This window comes from Oppia nitens, unplaced genomic scaffold (assembly GCF_028296485.1).
Source record: "Oppia nitens isolate AA-2021 unplaced genomic scaffold, nextdenovo-longstitch-racon4-pilon3 scaffold6_pilon_pilon_pilon, whole genome shotgun sequence".
Taxonomy (NCBI): Eukaryota; Metazoa; Arthropoda; class Arachnida; order Sarcoptiformes; family Oppiidae; genus Oppia; species Oppia nitens.
Window position 1 is genome coordinate 3,249,412 of NW_026533250.1, and position 20,647 is coordinate 3,270,058.

Sequence of the window (20,647 nt, forward strand, 5' to 3'; positions counted from 1 at the left end):
AATTGTTATTTTGATATAGTAGTGATATAACAATTCATACAATTTATTTAAAAAAAAGCAAAATCACATTTATTTATATTTCAGACAATTGTTACACATATTATTCATTATTTTTGTGTAGGCTTTTGATATGAAAAAAAAAGATTATATGAAACACACATTTATTATTATTATGAATACTTTATTTCTCTAATAAAACAAATTATAATCATATTTATTATCTAAAAGTTCCTCAATTTTAAAATCATTGATAAAATTGACAGTATTATACAGTATATTATATTATTGATATCATAAATATATATTTTGCATTATAAAAAAATGTTTATTAAACACACACTAGTCTGCATTTATTATGAATAATAATTTTTGAAAATATTGATTACACTATTATAGTTTTGGGTAATTTTACAATTTTTATTAATTAATAAATCTAAATTTTATATAAATTCAATTTATTATTTTCACAAAAAATATTAGTGATTATCTTTTATCATTTGGTATTTAAATATTATTGATTATTTAATCAACAATTTTTATTTTGCTTATTAAAAGTTTGACAAAAAAAATTGGTGAATGAAATACAGTAAGTATTGAGTGCTTTTGAACCGATAATAAGTTTAATGTTTGCGATAAAATGGTATTAAATTACTAAATAATTTGTTGAAAGTATTTTTGTTGATCACAATTAAAAAAAATAAATATATAATTATCACTGAAAACAGTACTGCAATCTCTCATCTGAACCATTAATACCAATGAATTTCAATGAATTTATTTGATGACAACATTTGAGTAAAAATTTATTTTTAATATATTATATAAATTTAAGTTAAATAAAACTTGTATTAAATAAATATAATATTAAAAAATTAATTGAAGACAAACAATGAGTGAAAACAATTCATATTTTATTGATCCGTTGAGTTCATCAGAAATTGTGGTCAATTTAGCCACAAATGTTGTCATCAAAGACGATGGCATTCAACTTATGGCACAAAAGGCAATCCAATAGTACTTACTATACATTAATATAAGTAAATGTTTTAATTTGTATTATAAATCCATTTATTAGTTAAAAGATGACATCGAAAGTAATAAATATTCAACACATGTCTGGAAAGAGCATGTCTTACACCCGAAAGTGGCCGACAAATCAACAATTGATTGGATCTTTGTTGTCGATTCACTCAATTTCTCATTTTGGCCGAACCCGAGACATGAGTATACCATCGAAGGTCAGGTCGGATATTGGGCTCTCTGTGCGGCCATTAATAGGGCTTTGGATAAAGGAATTGCTATAACGGATCCAAAATATTATTCACAAATAAGTGAAGAAGATTTCAAACAAATCTTTGCCACCGATAATGGATTTGAAATACCATTACTTAAGGAAAGATTACAAGTTTTACGGGAATCCGGAAGAGTTCTCATTGAGGTTTCAATTGATTTATTTTTTATTTACAATTTGTCAATCATTTAATTTGATTAACTATTTGTAAAATATGAAATCATATGCAAAATATGTTAAATCAATTTTGTAATGAATTGCTTTTATTAGTTATTTGAAGTTTTTAAAATTTGATTTTTATTTTTTTAGTTTTTGCTTTGATTTTAAATTATAATTACTAGATTTAATTCATTAATTTATTATCTGTTAGATTATAAATATTTTTCAAATAATTTTATTTTAATAGAAATTTGGTGGAAGTTTTGTCAATTGTATAGAAATATGTGATTCAAAAGCAACAAATCTATTGAAACTAATTGTTAATAATTTTGAATCATTTCGGGATCAAACTCTATATAAGGGATATAAAGGTTTTTAAAAGTTAATTTAAAAATATTCTTATTATTGATTAATTAATAACAATTATTATTATTACAATCGATAGTATCATTTTACAAAAGGGCACAAATACTTATATCAGACATTTGGGCTGCTTTTGAGGGACAAGGCTTCGGACACTTTTATGATATCAATGATTTAACAATGTTTGCCGATTACAGGTAATGTTTGATAAAAAACATTTTTTTATTGTAACTAAAATTACTGTAATTTTTCAACAATTATTAGAATACCTCAAGTGTTGGCACATTTCAATGTTATCGAGTATTCGCAACAATTGCGAGATTTGCTTAAAGATGAAAATCATTTGTTAAAGAGTGGTAATGAATATGAAGTGGAAATAAGGGCCGCATCTGTAGTGGCCGTCCATCGCATACAACAGAAAATCAGGGATTTGGACAACACTTCCATTAATTCAATTATTATTGACTTCTATTTATGGGATTACAGGCGAAACAATGCCAAACAAATAGATGAGTCGACACCATTTCATAGGGTTAGACATATCTATTATTAGATTTTAAAAAGTTAACACAAAATTGTTTGAATATTAATCTTTATTTTTTTTAAATAACTTTTACGGTAATGAAAAATATCATAAGTGTTACTATTATTAAAACATTAATATTTGTGTCAATAACCAAATAATAGCGGATTTATAAGTGAATAAATGTTACAATTTTACCGCAATTACACATTCTTTACACTTTTTTTGCCAATGACTTCATATCGTGAGTTAGGACGCAATCCTTTTATGTTAATATATACTGTATATATCGTTATATCATATTTGTTAAAATATATATCTTTTTACCATTAAGTAAGATATTTGATGTCATCAAAATAGATAAATATTGTTTTATATATTTTTAAAAATTATATAAACTTATTTATATTTATATATATATTTTGACGAAAACTAAGATGATTTAAAAATCTAAACATTTGATAAATTCTATAATTATGACAATATCTGGTCGTCTTTGAGTTTATCATTTTGAACTTGACTTTCAGTTACGATATTATTGAGGTCCAGCTCAGGTAGTAAAGAGTCATCTAATAATGTATCTAATTTTAAATATATTATACATATGTTAGTAAACAAAAAATGATAATCTGTAAGGAAAGGGCTTACCTTGTGATACCTCATTACCGGTTGTCAGCTCTAAGTCATCGAATATAGAATTAGCATTTGGATTGAATTGTATGACTTCATTGCCAATAATAGCATTGTTTGGATAATTTGTTACCATTGAGTAAATGCTTGAATTGTTATCGTCTTCCATATTGAAAAGCTGTGATAATTATAAAAAACAAACAAAATATTATTATTGCCATAAAATTACTACTTTTGCGGCAATTCTCTGACAAATTCGACATCAAATTAATTTTTTTGAATTTTATATAAATCCTAATTTTTAAACAAAAAAGTGCATTAAAATTCAAAACAATAATTATAAACAAATAAAATTTGTACAGAGAGTCAAACCGTTAACCCTATTTCACACCTGTTTTAGCCAATAATTGTCATTCAAGCCTATGCCTGGATCAGGCCTTACCCCCATAAGAGTCGATGGATCGATATTAATACCAGAGCTGAGCTGATCCTGAAGCCAATCCAATTCAGCATCAATGCCATCGATGTGATCGTTGATAACGCTATTTGATTAACCAAAAATAATTTATAACAAACAATATACTGTATATTAAATGCAATTAACAAACCCTTGTGATATAGGAGTAATCATTTGGTCGTTATTTTGTTTGGAAAGAACTAAATCTTTCACTTCATTAGGTTGTACTTCATTTGGTTGAGTCTGTCCTTCATTTCCATCATTTTTATTTACCAAAGGTGTTGCTGGAGGCGTATTCAATGAGCTCTTTAAAAGACTGTCGACATCGGTGTTGTCGCCCATAATAGACAACTGCGATACCGGACATTCGGCTACTAAACCCAATTCTTTAATGCTCTCCTGTAACGGATCTAATATATCAAGAGATGGATCCGATTTTGATGAGTGACCTAAAGTATCATTTTGTAACTTCGTAGTGACCACTGGTAGCACTAATTGTTGTGTTTGTGGTATTTCATTCAAATTAACACTTTTATTAACATTAGATGCATTAATATGAATGGAATCGTCAATATAGTCATCAGTTATATCATGAATAATGGGTCCATTAGATGGAGAATCAGTTGAACCAAAAGTAGAGGTAAAGTCATTTAAATCACTTCTTTTAATTAACTTATTTCTTAACAATTGTCTATTTTCATCCGTGTCGTCAATCATGAGTTGTGGCTTACGCTTAATATTCAAAAGACCACGATTTTGAACCAAAGACACCAAAAATTGTATAAGTTTTTCCACCACTTGTTGTTGTTTGTGATGTTTTTGTCGCAAAATAGCGATTTCCCTCCAAAGAGCCTCATTCTCTCTCTGCATATTAGTCAACAAGACGTCCATATTTCCTTGTTTTCCTTTAATAGACTCCATGTCCTGAAGCATCTCATTAACGTCATCTGGTTTTGCAGAGGAATCACCACTTTTACTGATCGGTGTCTGCAATCAATTAAAACAATCAATTATTTGTGCCTTTCATACTGCTTATCGATTTAAAAACTGTCAAATAATTAATAGAAAGCAAAATAATTGAAATATGAATACAGCTTTGATGGGAACCTTGCGTTTAATAAATTCCAGTTCCCGTTCCTTGTCTTTTGAGAAGAAATGGTGAAAAAACTCGATGTCATCTCTTTCAGTTCGAAGACCACTGTTCTCTATGTTTGACACTTTGCGAAAGCCATCTAATAAGACAATTAAAATATAAAGTTTACGATAAGTATACTTAAAAAATGATAAAACTTAAGATAAAAATACTGACACATATTCAGTTGTCTTATAAATGATGCCATATTTGAGTGCTTGAAGTAGAGTGGGAGCAGCTCTTTGGCAAACTTTGACTGATCATGGATTATAAAACTACGGCCGTTCTGTACAATCAATAAATAAATAATACTTATTATAGATAATAACCACAAATGCATTATCACTACAATTGATCACATCATGAATTGGCATAAATATCATAAGTGTTTGACAAGAGGTCCGCCATAGCATTGTTGAGAATCGACATTCAGTACAATTCAATTGTAAATCAATATATTGTCATAATATCTATTCAATTATAGATTTCAATCTTTGTCTTTATGTCAACTGATAACCACTTCTTGTATTATAATTCAAATCAATATCTCATAAGAGAGTTGTTGTCATTATTTCATTGTTTTGTCTTTCGATTCATTAGATCTATAGGTCTATCGTTTGGTTAGATTTAAAGGCATTTTGAGTTAATCTTTATTTTGTTTAAATCATAAATCAGTTGACAATTACATCAAATACTTTGTCAGACCTCTTGTACGACAATTCAATCAATCAATCAATTAATCAATCAATCAATGCATACAAACCTGACTCCATTGGATCAGATGATTATATGTTACGTCTTCAACGATTCGCCATAATTTGGTGATAAATGCCGGAACATTAGCATTGGTGTCCATTGTTAGCATTGTTAGACAAAATGGGATCAATTGAATCAATTGAAAGACATTACTATTTATATAATATTCAATTGATTTGATGTCACACTCGATATGTCTCTCAAATACACAATACGTTTCATTCAATAATACTATTATTATATTAATATTATTAATAATATTCATTCAATTGATATAACAATTAATTACGTCATTCATTGATCACTAACTAAAACGTGACATTCATTGTTGTAATATTAGTCACGTGTTTGTTATCTTACAGTAAAAATAAAAATCGTAAAGCTTTGCCGACTAAAATACACTAGAGGTCCTCATTTTAGTACTAGAGATTTAATACATAAAAATATGTTTCCCGTTAACAATGTATTGGTTGTATTGATTGCATCAAATGTCAAAACATGTGTTGTTTGTATTGTTATTATAGACAGTATTAAGTTTTAAAATCGAAACACATTAATAGGTATTATCTCATAAAAAAAGTCAAACTAAGAATGTCTTCAATTTTACTGTAATTCTTAAATAATTGTGTTTCAGTCGAGTTATGTACGGATAATAGTCCGCTATTTGACCGATTTTGTCACCGATTTGGCCAACAGTTGCTGTAATGATATAAAGTAATTTTCAAAACAATTAAATTAATGTAAGTATTGTTTTGTCATTAAATTCATAATTGATTTACATTTTATATAAACATTTTATTTCTGATAGTTTTAATCATTGAATGAAATAAATAAATAAAAATCAAGAGATTATTTAAGACATAAAATGAAAGATAACTGAAGACAATGACCACAACTACAACAACAATGATAACACCGAAGGACTCGTTTGATCGTTTTAGCGATTATTTGTGTCAACTATTGCTTCAATATCTGCCAATCGATGACAGACTAAGACTACATTCGGTGTCCAAACAGTGGCAGTCATTGATATTCAATACACAAACACATCTGGTATTTGATGGAAATCTATTTAAACGAATGTCTTTAGAGACAAAAAAGTTAAAATTTATTGAAACAATTGTCAAAAAGTCATCAAAAATCACTTCAGTCACTATAAGTGATGTCAATTCATTGGATCGTTTACTGGATCTACTCATCAAACACTGCAACCAATTGAGACACATATCACTGAAACGAAACAACACTTATGATTGGCTAGTCGTAGAGCCAATATTTGATCAGTTTATTGACCGATTTGGCCAACAGTTGCAGACATTTAAGTTCGACGGCAGTGATCAGCAATTCAGACGACAACTACTGTACAAACTATGCGACCAACGCTTGTCTCACTTGAAAACAGTGGATATCACATCAGCTATCAATTTGATTGACTTATTTACCGACAGTCACTTCAAGGGCTATCGCTTACCTAATGGTTTGCAATCGTTTGCCGTACAACTGGTCGACCAACAATCACAGGAGTTGTTCACTAAATTTGCCGATACTTACAACAAACAAATGCTATCGCTGGACATATCGGTGGAAACAAATATTATGCTTATGACATTGATTACCGGATTTGAACAAATGAAACAATTAAAACAATTAACTATTGTTTTAAAAGATAATTTTGAATTTGATTTTATTAGTACTCTGTTGGCCACAATTGGACGCAACTGTCTCCAACTGAAAGCATTTAATTATTCACTAAATTCAAGAATAGAAACAATTAATCAAATGGTTGTCGCAATCAATGAACATATGTCACCACAATTAAGACGATTATCAATGGATTGTTATCCCAAATATGATGAAAACTTAGTACTGACCAGTGGTTTGATTGATAGATTTCACGGATTGACACATTTGACACTCGAATTTCATGACTGTCGTATAATCGATGACCAGTTTTTTCGTGACATTCACTGTAATCTTCCGAAATTACAGTATTTGCATATCGGCGAGACATCAATCACTGAAATGTCGATTGAATCTATTGGACAATTGGCAAACCTGACTGATCTCTATCTACAAAACGATGCAAACAAACTGACAACAAGTGAATCATTTATTTCCAAACATTTACTAATCGGTACTAAAGTCAAACACTTATATATTGCGCATATAAGTTTGTGTCCACAATCAGACAATATTTCATCGACGCCAACAATAATAACAACACCGACAGTACCGAAAACAAAACCAATTGATATCCGATTAAAAAATTTAATCATTAATTATTGTAAAAAAGAAAATGAAAAACAAAATGGGAAGAAAAAGACGACAGAAGAGATTAGTGCCAAATTTGGTATCAGTATAAAAAGCTTGTATAACATCAAGAAAATGGGTGCAGTTGAAGCTAAGCGGGCACCTGGAAAAAAAGCTAAATATACGTTCTGTGATGACGATTATGAGGTAATTGACAATATTATTTGTGATTTGATTACCAATCGTAACCAATTTGTGACATTTACTGATGTACACAATGAAGTTAATAATGATGAAAACTGTCAATTAACTTTCAAAAATTGTAGCTATAAAACGTTTTGTAAGTTAATGCATAAAATGAAATACACAAAAAAATACACAATTAAATTAATTCGTGAGGAGTTAATTGAAACTCCTCGTATTCAGAATTTGTGTAAAAAATTTTTGTGTGACAAGCTTCAAATAGCCAAAACTATTGTCATTGAAGGCGGAACACCAGTGTTTATATACATTGATGAGTGTTGTGTTGACAGAAATCATGTCATGAGAAAAACATTAGTACCGATAAACAATAATATTAAGCTTAAAACAAACAAAAGTGCCGGTAAAGGTGGTAGATTTACAGTAATTCATGCCGGCGGTGAAGAAGGTTTTGTAAAGAATGCTGAATGCATTATTTATAAAAGTGAAGTAAATGCCGAAATGTTTGAGAATTGGCTAGAAAACCAATTAATGCCAAACTTATTAGTGAATTCTATAGTCATCTTTGATAACGCACCGATTCATAGCCGACAAACAAATAAAATGCCTACTCAGGCTTCGAAAAAAGATGTTATTAAACAATGGTTGCTTGAAAATGACATCGAATTTAGTGATGATTTAAATAAAAAAGAGTTATTAGCAATCGTTAAACAGAATAAAAAGCCCCCACAATATATTGTTGATGACATTATTCGAAAATTTAAGTGTTTCCCATTACGATTACCTCCATATATGTGTGATTTAAATCCTATTGAAGAAATTTGGAACACTTGGAAGCAAAGAGTCGGCAAATTTAATGTCAGAAATAGTCAAGAAGAGTTTGCTCGACATTTAAGCAACTCATTCACGTATATTACTCCTACTGTCTGGGGTAATACTGTAAGAAATATGATATCAAAAGTAGAATCTCCATTATATAAGAAGTTTAATATCTTTTCTATTCCTAATTCTGATCACAATTATTTATAATTGTTACAATAAATTTTTGCCCACAATACTTAACCCGTACCCTTAAGATATATAATATATAATTACTTAAAATATTGTAATCAAATCTAGTCGTCTTTCATAAGTCTTAAGAAACTCAATACAAAACAAAATACAATTCATTACCTCTTAATATTGTACAGTATTATTAAATGGTTGTAATAATATTCATTGTTAAACACATAAACAAGCGATTCATTTGTCATTGAAATCATACAAATGATTGCATTTTACGGCCAATTATATAAATGTCAAGTAATTTAATTTTTTGATTTTATTCTGTGATAAAACTAATCATTTTAATATTGAATATATATAATATATAATTATAATATAATTTTATTTTAAAAAATTATATAAAAATTAGTCATTAAACTACTCATTTATTTTATATAATCAATAAATAGTCAAAAAATGATTGTGTGATAATTTAATGTTTTTAATAGATTTAACATATATTAATAAAAATAAATATTATTGAATTATTAATACTGTATTTATTTTTATAATTTTGCTATTAATATGTAAATAGAAAGTAATGATGTAATTGATAATTCTCTTTGTCGTCAAAAATAAAATTATTTTAATTTAATAAAATTAATTTAATGTTAAACTCTTGAGCCCTTTCTAGTGATTTATCAAAGATCTACTGCAAATGATTTGGTTCGTCTCCATCGATGGCCACTCAACCACCAAATGTTTGTTCATTTGAACAAAACAATACTTTCATGTATTTAATACAGTGTTCTGGAAGTCTTGGTGTGTGAGCTATAGTACAGAGCGGGTAATTGACTTGCGGTGGAAACAAATTTAATGTGCATTCAATACAAGGTGTGCCATAACCGGGAAGAATAACTAGTATTGCCTTTGAAGCCATCAGTGCCACCATCGATGAGTATAACAGTGGTCTCAACGTCGCCGGTTTCTTCATTAAATTGAATCAAACTATAGACCATAGAATTAATCCATCGGCGGGCGACTATAGAGTCCAATCCAAAGACAATCACTTGAAATTGACGATAAAAGTCTTCATCGAAGTCTTGTATTTGTTTGTAATGTGTAATGATATTACAGGCACTGATGCGCTCCATAATAGCTTTGGCAGCCACTAAGGCTTTCTGTTAACAGATATCTTTGGTACGGAACAGGAACTGTCGGTTCAGATTAGAGAGATCTATGGTTTTTATGTCTATGACATGGATATTCTTGAATCCCATGAGTGCCAAGTCTTTCAACAGTTCACACCCGGGACCGCCGGCGCCGCTGACCAGTACTCTCACTTATCTGACCATTTCAAGCACTTGAGGTGAGGCCACAAACCTGTCGACAACAAACGGTCCCATTCTTTCGATTACTTTGCTTACGTGTGACCATCGCTTCGGTGGTTCAACAAAGGCTGACATCACTTATTGGGAACCGATTCACACTATTATTGCCAAACAGTGTAAATAAACACAATAAATATAATACTGTTTATAATAACAATACAAACAATACATGTATTGATATGTTTTAACTGTTAATGCAATCAATACAACCAATACATTGTTAACGGGAAACATATTTTTATGTATTAAATCTCTAGTACTAAAATGAGGACCTCTAGTGTATTTTAGTCGGCAAAGCTTTACGATTTTTATTTACAATACAATACAGTTATAACTTATAACTTATAAGTACTTTATATTATATTACATAACATTATTATTATCAAAATTATATAAGCAATCAAATTATATAATAAAATTACAGTTTTTTTTAATAGTCATCACAATTGAGATCTTTATTATTATTATTAATTTGGATTAAAATATAACAATTATTTTTAATATTAATATTTTTTATTCAATACAATTTTATCGCAATGTTATATAAGAAATTAGATAAAATTTAAACTTTATAATTAGTTTTTAAATAAAAAAAAATATGAGTAAAAAATAATACATTATAATAGATTGTCCCAGTTCAGTTTGCAAACAAAAATTTTCTGCTCTGTCAAGTGCTGATCATGATAATGATAATGATAATGATAATGATCATGGTCAATTTATTGTCAATAATCCATGTTAAATCAATTAACACATATAGGAATATCAAAATATATGATATACTACTACCTGTTTATTGTACTGTAATTTATTTATTGTGCAAAAAACACATTCTTTTAGAATTATTAGGACTTAAAAAAGTATCAAATTTAGGAAATAGGAAACAAATTGGACTTTCAATTAATATTATATAATAATAATTAATCTTTAATTGTAATAATAACACAACAATTTTAATAATAAATTATTTTACAATAAATTTAGGGTTATATTAATAAAAATAATTTATTTCATCGACAGTTCTAGAGTTTAAAACTTCAGGTCATTCATGTCTTAGTTTTTCATTTGGGTTTTCATTTGGTTTTTCATTTGGTTTTTCATTTGTGTTTTCATTTGGTTTTTCATTTTGGTTTTCATTTTGATTTTCATTTGGTTTTTCATTTGGTTTTTCATTTTGGTTTTCATTTTGGTTTTCATATAAATTTTCATTTTGTTTAAAATAGTCTTCAAGCTCTTTACCAAAGAGTGGGTTCCTATGGTGTGGAACACTCATAGCTTCTAAATCTGATTAAATAAAAAATATATAATTACCGATAATAATCAAACGCTAAGAGTAAATATATTATTAGTAAAGTATATTAATAAAAAAAATTAATTTTATATAAAAGATTACTAACGCTCCCGAATGGCATCGGCTTCGTCATAGTGTCTTCTATGCCGATCGTGATGTTGTCTATGAAATCCATGACCATGTGATCCATGACCTGGAAAACCTTGTCCAGGAAATCCATGACCATGTGATCCATGACCTGGAAAACCTTGTCCAGGAAATCCATGACCCGGTAAACCTTGACCACGAAATCCATGTCCAGGTATAGCACCGGGACTATACATTCCCATATGATTCATATTAAAAGAATTATTATTAGAATCTGAAAACTTATGACTATTAGAGAAAAAATAGACCGCCGATGGAATCATAAGCATTATAAAAAAAATTTTTGTTTTATCCTGAAATGTCATCTCTGACTGTGGATCAGTGTCTTCACCAGAATGTTTGGTTAACAGAGAAGTACCACCTTTTGCCAGTTGTTGCAGAATATCCTGATTATTGCCTAAGTTTATGACATGACTTTTGGTGGTTGTCTTAATTGGTTTACTCATTGTTATTGTAAATCCTTTGCTTTTTCTGACTGCTGAAGAAGTGCTGTGAAGTGCCGAAAGAGTGGACAAACCATTGAGTCGATGTCTGACACTTACAGCTGCGCCCACTTTACGTCTTTTAATAGTGTTTTCGTGTTTTGTCAATTTGGATCTGTTTGAAAGCATTTGTTCAATAATGAGTTAACTTTTTATTTTATTTTAATAGCATATATTATTATCAGTAAAGCACTGAAATTATTTAATTTATGAAATAAATAAAAAATAGATTTAAATGATATATGATGTGAGCTTATCAGTGCTAAACCATTGCCAATGAGTTCAACTCACGCAACAAGTCTAACAAAATGATATTATTTTTAAAGACAAACCTCAACTAAACACTCAATCTTTCACACAATTGTCTGTAGAGTTGGCGCAAGAGATATATAATAACAAATATTACAAAATTAAAATAAAACTATAGTAGAGTAGAGTAACTAACATTAATAAATCTTACTGTAATTTGCTGTTAAATAATTAGTCTTTTACATAATTGTCATATTATAAATTATTTTTTATATACTGTAGTAAAATCTTAACAATTAATTCAATATAACAATTAATAATATATAAAAATTATATATTTTTTGTTAAAAACTATTTTCAATATTTAAGTTAATATAAGAGCGAATAAATATATCGGTCTATTAGTGACTCTACTCTATGTTTTTTTTATAGATTACTCTTTCCGATTGTTTATTGAATATTTTAATAGTTACTCTAGTTTTATATTAGTATATATTATAAATAATAATTTATTGTATAAAAATAAATTTCCACGGAAACCAAAATTGTTTTTTTCTAATATAAACAGTGATTTCAAAGTTTTTACAACAATTTACTTCAAAATTCAATGTAACTTTCTGTTCGCAATCATAATCTCTCTCTCTCTCTCTCTCTCTCTCTCTCTCTCTCTTCACACTTGTTTTTCAGCCATTTTTGATTGTTTGATCAATTTTTTATGAAACAATTATATTAAAATATTTAGATATATTTAATAAAATTTCACTGAGAGTCTTTAAAATCAATATGCTTAACATACAAATATTAATACATTACATAAAGATTCTGTAATATAGATATACAGTATATATATAAATAAATAGAAATTGACAAATAAAAAATAATTGATTTTTTACTATTAATATATTTTTATGAATACATTAAAAAAACAATATTGGAAATTATATATAAAAATTATCACTTTAGCAATACATATTTGTAAAACTAATTATACAATTTGTAATAAATATTTTTTTACATAAATCTCATATAATCAAAACATATAAATGAAAATACATTGCGTGCCAACCAAAAGACTAAATAATTTAATCTACAAAAATAAAGTTTCATATTATTTATCGATTTTTCCTCAAAAACAATATAAATATTATTTTTTGAAACCCAAATAACGGCCCAAAATTTTCTCTCATTATTATATTATATTCAGTGGTTTGTGTATTATGTGAATCATAATGAAAGTCTATTTATAATTTATAAGAATTTGTATCATTACTACAATATGAGGTATTGCTTACAAAAATAAAACTGTTTTGAACAAAACACTAACAATAATAGTCAATAAGTTATGTATATAAAAGATAACACAATGCTTTACTGACTGTAATTATAGTTGTAAAACATTAAATAGAGCACAGATTACAAGTGATGCACTCAACTGGTCATCACATATACCACTAATAAATCTGTAATAGCAATCTTATCAAAACTTATCAATTTTTAATAATTAATTTGCTTTTTATAAATGATATATATTTATATGTATTTAATGTAGTATTTTTTAATATTATATCATATGAGATCATACATTGACAAACAAGCTTGCCTTCAATTTAAAAAATAAATTTACTTATTTATTAACTTTGAAGAAAAAGCAACAAAAACTATAAATTATTGATCATTATTGCAAATAATAAGCGCTTTGTAGTAATGTATTCAATAATTTTACAATAAAAACATTTTAGACAAAAATTATTAATAGACTTTTCGATACTATTTTAAGTAAAATAATATTATTATCAATTTATATACACTTTACTTATTTATCAATATTCCATTGAATTGCATGAATTGCATTGAAAATACATCATAAATTTAATTATACAATTATTGTAAAAACGAATTAACTTGTCTACATGTCTAACAAATTGTTATGATATTATAATATCGTTGCAAAAAACAATTGATTTACAATCTAAGATATATTTGTACAGTTATTATAGCATAAATATACAGTAGTATGTTATAAGTATAGCACATGTGGATTAAATACTATATAATAAAATAAACAATTACCGTATTTGATAAATATCTAAATCATAAACATATAAAATAAATACTGATATTATTGTATAATTACAGTACAGAACTTTTCAAATTGCTATTATTATAATACTGTATATAACTAAAGTAAATGTTTGACATTAAATTTCATAATAATTATGATGAAAAAAGCAATACAAAATAGTATTAATTAAATTTATCTTACATTTTAAATTATAGTCATTAATTTGCATTATATATATATATATATACATATAAATTAAGACACCATATCGATGTTATTTAAACATTTGGATCACTTGATAATATTTATTACTAAAAGTCATTGACTGTCAGTCATTTGAGATTTTGTAGGCGAGAAAGACATGATATTTGATATTATGTTTCAAATATATTGAGGTAAATAAGTTTTAAATGTTCTTTAATTGTCACACAAATAATATTATTTAACGTAAATAATCACAAAACCAATAATTAAAGTTAATATAATGTTATTTTAATTATAACTTAACTTTTGACAGATAATATACTGTAATAACATTTCCAAAAGTTAAATGTTTAATATAATTGGCCGTTGAGTTTAAACACATTTATGGTCATAATATTGATTACAGAATAATGTTATATAACTTAATATATAAAATATCTAGTATTTGACTTAAATATTGATTTTCCATTTAAATCTTTTCAACAAAAATACAACTAATCTTCCGATATATTACATAAAATATAACATAATTTTGCAATACTGTACATGAATTTTCAAATAAAACTTTAATTATTGAATATAAATATAACTTTCAATTTATTAATATATTCACAAAACATCTTATTTGAATATATCACTATTAAAATAAAACCAGTTATTTGTTTAGCAAAAAAATAAACTTGAATTTTAACTGCAGTTTTGTAAATGCAATATTGCTTATTATTTTACTAATGAAATCTTCAAACAAATTAACTTGTATTAAGTAGTGTTTTTAAAAATTATATATTTAAATTGAAAATTGATATCTATTAAAAACATATAATGTGGATTAAATTGACAAACTATTCAAGTAATTATAAATATATCATTAAATATTTTATAGTGTAATCACATAGTTTTTCACAGAAAAACTATTTTACATATAATTGCTATTAAAAATTGGTTTCTATGTTAATAATGTTATGGATAATTTTATATAACATTATATTTTTATTGTATATTAGATATTAAATCATAAATATAAAATAAACTCAAAACAAAAATAATCGGTTATTCATCAGTTAAATTAAGTTATACTGTATCTGCTATTAAATTTTATGACAAAAATTGCATTTTTTATATTAAATATATTCAAAACAGTACGATGAATATAATAAAATAATTTAAATGTCTATTTCGTGTTATAATAAACTTTATAAAAAATTGTTTCATCATTATATGTTGTTTTTAATATAATTTCTAATTTTAATAAAACAATTTATAATTTATTATTAGTATTAGTATAAAATCTACTAAATTTAATAAAACTAATGCTCTAGCATAATTTTATAATATACATACTTATACAGTATGAATATAACTTATATGAATATGAACTTATACGTATATAAATCCGTATAAATACGTATGTAATACATAGTACTGTATGTATATATAACTAAATAATAATAAAATAAATCATGTAATTTTGTCATTTGTTTAATAAAATAATAATAATAAATAAAGTTTATTATTTACATTGTATTACATATTGAAAACAACAAGATTTGATGGTTGGGCTCAATCACAGCAATAGTTTTTTATATATGTTTGTATTGATAGGTCTTTCCTCTAATAGCTATATCTCCGGATGTTTTCTTCATGTTATCATCCGGTGAATAGATATCACAAAACGACTGGATTTTTATTGGTATACAAACAAAATGACATTTTTATATAAAATAATAATAATATTTAATTGTTAAGCATTTTAACAACAAAACAGGATTAAAGTGGAATTCAATTGAAACATTCAGTTTGACATTAATATTGAAAGTTATATTGTAATCGATATATGCTGTCAATTGTTAGTATAGTTATGTTTATAATTAAAGTGTCATTACTTTCAACAACAGAAAAGTTTGCCAATTATTAGCATCGGATTAGTTGATAATGTCTTTTCTGGAGAGAACTCAATCGCAAAGTAGTTATAGAGAGCCAACAATTAAGCAAAAAGTGGTTCAAACCAGAAGCTGTCCGTCCGGTCGCACACGATCTTTAAGAAGTCAATCATCCATTAGATCCAATGGTTCAACTAATATACCAAAGCTTCCAACAAGTCTGCAACACCAATACAGTATCACTGAAAGGACCAATTGTTCAGTAAAAGAGATGGAAATGAATGCAATGGAAAGTTTGACCTCCAGTTCCCTATTTCATGGCTTTATTTTGATCTCAATAATGTTGAGTTCGTTGTTAGCTTTTGTTTGTTCAAAGATGAAGCGTCCGTGCGATCCATCAGATGACATGACATTTGATTTAACAGCTAATCCTCACAATTGTCTAATGTCTGTACTTTTATATTACTCTGTAATTACAATCATCTCGTGTTTGGTTTCATTCATTATATATTTTCTTCATTTGATCGGTCAATGCGACGCCCAATGGATTGTTAACAAAAGGTTTTCAATTGAAGTACTAATCATATCATTAATTGTAATCATGTTATTCACTGCCAATATATTGATGATAATGAAGACAAAAGTTTTGAAAAGTACTGTCGGAATATTCAGTATTATTTGTTCTTCACTATCGATAATAGGTTATACCATTAGGATTACAAAACTTGTCAATGAAAACAAACAATTGTCTAAAAGATGTTCACAAAATACATCCCAATCTAATGACAATATTATAATCAATGAAACAACACTCACCTCAATGAGAGACAAATTGAAAAATAAATTAAATGTTGATTCGTCTAAAACTTGGGAATTAGGAAATGGTGTCCAAGACTTAAGTACTCTAAGTCGTCAAAAGCCAGGATCAGCTCTCAGAGTTGTCAGTTATGTCAAGAGAAAACAATCATTAGATAGTAATACAAGAAGTATATCACAAAACAATAACACTTCCATTAACTTTGATGCCGATATTGAAGACGATGTTTTCATTAATTAAATATAAATATTTAATACTATCCATAATATAATTATTTAGTTAATATTATAAAATAATTATACTGTACTATATTTACAATTTTAAGCTAACATAATCTGAATTATTCAAACAATTTATTAATTTATACTCTAATAACGTTAATACTAAAAAAACAATACTCTTATAAAATGCAAATTTTAGTTATTTTCTATAAATATTTTTTAAGTCGGCAAATGAGTACAATTTTTTTATCTTTTAATACTAACAAATGTATATTTCTTGATATAAAACAATCTTATGTAAATAAATTTTCATATTTTAACATTAAAAATTATATCTTATTAATTTTTTTATTGATACAGTTAAAGATATTTATTGTACAAATAATATAACGTATTATACTGTATAAAAATGTATATAAAAAATGAAGTGATGAAATGATAGATAAATTTATTTTCAACTAATATTGATTTAATGATATATATGTATATATTAAATATAAAATAATTAGCAGCAAATTCACCAAAATTATATTATCTGTAAAAATATTATACAGTATATTCACTGTAAATCATATCAATAAATATTTAATTTAATTTAGTTGCTTCATAATTGCACTTAATTTAAGGCACAATAGTGTCATTTAATAAACATTTTTTTATATAAATATTAGAATAGTGTAAATATACATAAAAATAATATTAAGTCTTAATTTGTAAAAATGCAAAAATAACCAAGGACATAATAATTATTTATAATTGTTACAAATGTACAGTTCATGTATAATATATTAATCATTTGTTAAACTTATGTATATTTCTATTGATTATTAAACTTAAGCTTATCTTCAGTAGTGTAATAAAATTTTTAAATTATAAAAGATATACAGTATTTAAATGGACTCAAATTTAAATTACGGTAAGTGCACATTAACTGTTTGGCTTATAAATGTTAACAATAATATCATTTTATAAAATACTTGATATATAGTTAACTAATAATATGAATTCAAAAATTTACGAGAGATTGACTTTGATTTGTATAGAATATATGATTTGATGTAAATTAGGCGTTGTTTTGCCCAATTGTAGTCCGTTCCCGATCTCCCTGTGCTATTTCACCGGCACTATAACCTTGATATTTAATGAAAGCGTCGTAACCATAAATTGCAAAAGCAATGAAACCAAATACCTAAACATTATTTTAAATTGTTATTATTATTATTTAAAAAACATTTTACTTGTCTAATGCAATATACAGATAAAATATTCTCTAAAACAGATTTTTAAGTTTGAATAGATTTCCTAAATAATAAACTATAATAATTACTGTAAATAAAAAAATATTTAATTATTATTTCATAATAATTGTTAGTAATAATGGTTATACTGTGTGATTATATGATAATATTTAACATACAAAAAATAATGAAATCATACGATAATTAACAATTACCCTAAAATTACAGTATTAGTGTTAAATTAACCATAACTTAACCTACAATATCATCTTTATAGTAAACTTAGGGAAACCATATTTCAATAAAGATAATATACTGTAGTAATTACTATATGAATAATATGATATATTATTAAATAAATTATTAGATTTAAATATAGTGTAGTTAATAAAAATTACAAAGTTTAAGGTAATAAAAAAAGTCAAAATAAACTAATTAAAAAAATTAATTAACTGTTAAATATTGCTATTAATTATTGACAATTGACTCACTCCTGCAGCTGAATGAACGCCGCCATCAATTAGCATAAGAAGTGATGATAAGAAGTAAAATGCGGTCCAAATGAGACAAAATGCAAACTCCTATTAAAAAAAATATAATTTTTATTTGGTTTTAATTAAATGATGTAAATTTTATTATAGTTATTATATTATAAATAAAGTATAATAATTGTATATAAATTAGTATTAGTCGATGACATACCCCCAGAAGCCACGGCAATGACTGCAGTTTCTCGACCACATGTAAGCAATAAAGTGCTAACAGTATTAAAGTCAACCAAAAGGCCATCATTGAGGTAAAGCTGAAGAAACCGACTCTTCCTGAGGATGAACTACCGAACTGTGCGATTATAAATGCTATTAAATCGATGATCTGTTTTATGATATAAATTAAATAATAATTATTAGATGACATCCAACACACAAAACCAAACATCACTAACAATAGCCGATGCCTTCAACAGTCCGGGAATTGTCTGTATGTAAGACTTGTCAAACCATATTAATGGCGTTACTTTGGTTGTGGTGGACGTCGTGTGAGATGTCGGGAAACCTCCGGAACCTATGTTTGACATTCTGATGGCTGATGACTGACTAAAAACTTAATATAAATGACTTCAAATTAGTGATAATTTTTGGTAAATATTGTCAATTAATTTGTTATAAAAACTACAGTAAGTATAGCACCGATCAAACAGTTGGCAAAACAGTGATTGCAGTTATGTTTCACACATAATATATTTGCAATGAATTTGTTAATCAAATTACTTGAAAACAATTTCAAACAAATGATACCTAAATTTAATTATTATATATATATTTAATAATGAGTTCACAATTCATACCGGATATAAAAATGTTATGAGTTTTCAATGAAATTTAAGTCAAAAACAAAACAAAAGAGTCTTATTATTATTATTTAAAAAATGTTTTGATAGCACTGTTAGATTGTTTGGTGAATAGACTGTGTGCTACGTAAGCCTTTACAAACACAGGGGTAGTATGACTACAGGCAATGGATTTTTAAAAAATAAATAAATAATAAGTTATACAACAGTTTGAATGATACTGTACGCCAGCACTCGTAAACTTTTTGTAAACACAGTGTAAACAATACATATACAGTATATATAGCTTAACCATAGCATATACACAATACAGTAATGAATGTCAAATAAAAACATTTAACTTATTTTTATGACTTTTGTTGCACTTATTATTAATTTATTATTATTATTATTATTCACTATTTTTTTAATCAATTTAACAATCAATTCAATCGTTGTTTGTTTATAATTATACAGTATATAATAAATTGTTTGATATTTGAAATGTTTATTTAATAAATGATATAATGTTGAAAAAATAGAAAGTGCCTTTGTCAACCAAATGTCCTACATTATCACCTTGCTAATTTAC

General features: G+C 26.3%; 4 protein-coding genes and 1 pseudogene across 9 annotated transcripts; 2 read left to right on the forward strand and 3 right to left on the reverse strand.

The window, feature by feature from the left end:
- The first annotated feature begins 889 nt into the window (after positions 1-889).
- LOC128962506 (queuosine salvage protein-like) lies at positions 890-2,366 on the forward strand. The gene is made up of 5 exons (XM_054308880.1): positions 890-1,003; positions 1,076-1,438; positions 1,698-1,821; positions 1,896-2,010; positions 2,078-2,366. The coding sequence occupies exons 1-5, from the start codon at positions 890-892 to the stop codon at positions 2,364-2,366; spliced, it is 1,005 nt and encodes a 334-aa protein (XP_054164855.1).
- A 407-nt stretch (positions 2,367-2,773) lies between these two features.
- Positions 2,774-5,535, reverse strand: LOC128962290 (heat shock factor protein-like). Of its 3 annotated transcripts, none has more exons than XM_054308658.1 (7): positions 5,319-5,535; positions 4,733-4,841; positions 4,531-4,655; positions 3,575-4,410; positions 3,358-3,508; positions 2,985-3,144; positions 2,774-2,917 (listed from the first exon to the last, which is right to left on the reverse strand). In XM_054308658.1, exons 1-7 carry the CDS (start codon positions 5,418-5,420, stop codon positions 2,811-2,813), a joined length of 1,590 nt encoding a protein of 529 aa, XP_054164633.1. In that variant the 5' UTR covers positions 5,421-5,535; the 3' UTR covers positions 2,774-2,810. The 3 variants fall into 3 exon arrangements, with proteins under 3 accessions (XP_054164633.1, XP_054164634.1, XP_054164632.1); XM_054308659.1 differs by having other exon boundaries at positions 3,409-3,508; positions 4,516-4,655; XM_054308657.1 differs by having other exon boundaries at positions 4,516-4,655.
- Positions 5,536-9,416: 3,881 nt separating this feature from the next.
- LOC128962293 (NEDD8-activating enzyme E1 catalytic subunit-like) lies at positions 9,417-10,360 on the reverse strand (annotated as a pseudogene).
- Positions 10,361-16,208: 5,848 nt separating this feature from the next.
- LOC128962508 (uncharacterized) lies at positions 16,209-17,509 on the forward strand. The gene is made up of 2 exons (XM_054308882.1): positions 16,209-16,262; positions 16,319-17,509. Exon 2 carries the CDS (start codon positions 16,505-16,507, stop codon positions 17,507-17,509), a length of 1,005 nt encoding a protein of 334 aa, XP_054164857.1. The 5' UTR covers positions 16,209-16,262; positions 16,319-16,504.
- Positions 17,510-18,284: 775 nt separating this feature from the next.
- Positions 18,285-20,289, reverse strand: LOC128962295 (proteolipid protein 2-like). Of its 4 annotated transcripts, none has more exons than XM_054308666.1 (5): positions 20,074-20,289; positions 19,672-19,822; positions 19,431-19,601; positions 19,220-19,309; positions 18,285-18,679 (listed from the first exon to the last, which is right to left on the reverse strand). In XM_054308666.1, the coding sequence occupies exons 2-5, from the start codon at positions 19,801-19,803 to the stop codon at positions 18,554-18,556; spliced, it is 519 nt and encodes a 172-aa protein (XP_054164641.1). In that variant the 5' UTR covers positions 19,804-19,822; positions 20,074-20,289; the 3' UTR covers positions 18,285-18,553. The 4 variants fall into 4 exon arrangements, with proteins under 4 accessions (XP_054164641.1, XP_054164637.1, XP_054164638.1 ...); XM_054308662.1 differs by having other exon boundaries at positions 19,672-19,829; XM_054308663.1 differs by lacking the exon at positions 20,074-20,289 and adding an exon at positions 19,916-20,000 and having other exon boundaries at positions 19,672-19,829.
- Between the last annotated feature and the right edge of the window lie 358 nt (positions 20,290-20,647).

Coding starts and splice junctions, on each gene's coding strand:
- LOC128962508 (XM_054308882.1), top strand. CDS start 16,505: ATGTCTTTTCTGGAGAGAACTCAATCGCAAAGTAGTTATAGAGAGCCA.
- LOC128962290 (XM_054308657.1), bottom strand. CDS start 5,420: ATGCTAACAATGGACACCAATGCTAATGTTCCGGCATTTATCACCAAA. Junction 3,145..3,357: donor ACAATTATTGGCTAAAACAG/GTGTGAAATAGG, acceptor TAATTATCACAG/CTTTTCAATATGGAAGACGA. Junction 2,918..2,984: donor CGGTAATGAGGTATCACAAG/GTAAGCCCTTTC, acceptor ATTTAAAATTAG/ATACATTATTAGATGACTCT.
- LOC128962506 (XM_054308880.1), top strand. CDS start 890: ATGAGTGAAAACAATTCATATTTTATTGATCCGTTGAGTTCATCAGAA. Junction 1,439..1,697: donor CCGGAAGAGTTCTCATTGAG/GTTTCAATTGAT, acceptor TTATTTTAATAG/AAATTTGGTGGAAGTTTTGT. Junction 1,822..1,895: donor TCTATATAAGGGATATAAAG/GTTTTTAAAAGT, acceptor TACAATCGATAG/TATCATTTTACAAAAGGGCA.
- LOC128962295 (XM_054308666.1), bottom strand. CDS start 19,803: ATGTCAAACATAGGTTCCGGAGGTTTCCCGACATCTCACACGACGTCC. Junction 19,602..19,671: donor TGTTGAAGGCATCGGCTATT/GTTAGTGATGTT, acceptor ATCATAAAACAG/ATCATCGATTTAATAGCATT. Junction 18,680..19,219: donor GCGTTCATTCAGCTGCAGGA/GTGAGTCAATTG, acceptor AATAATGTTTAG/GTATTTGGTTTCATTGCTTT.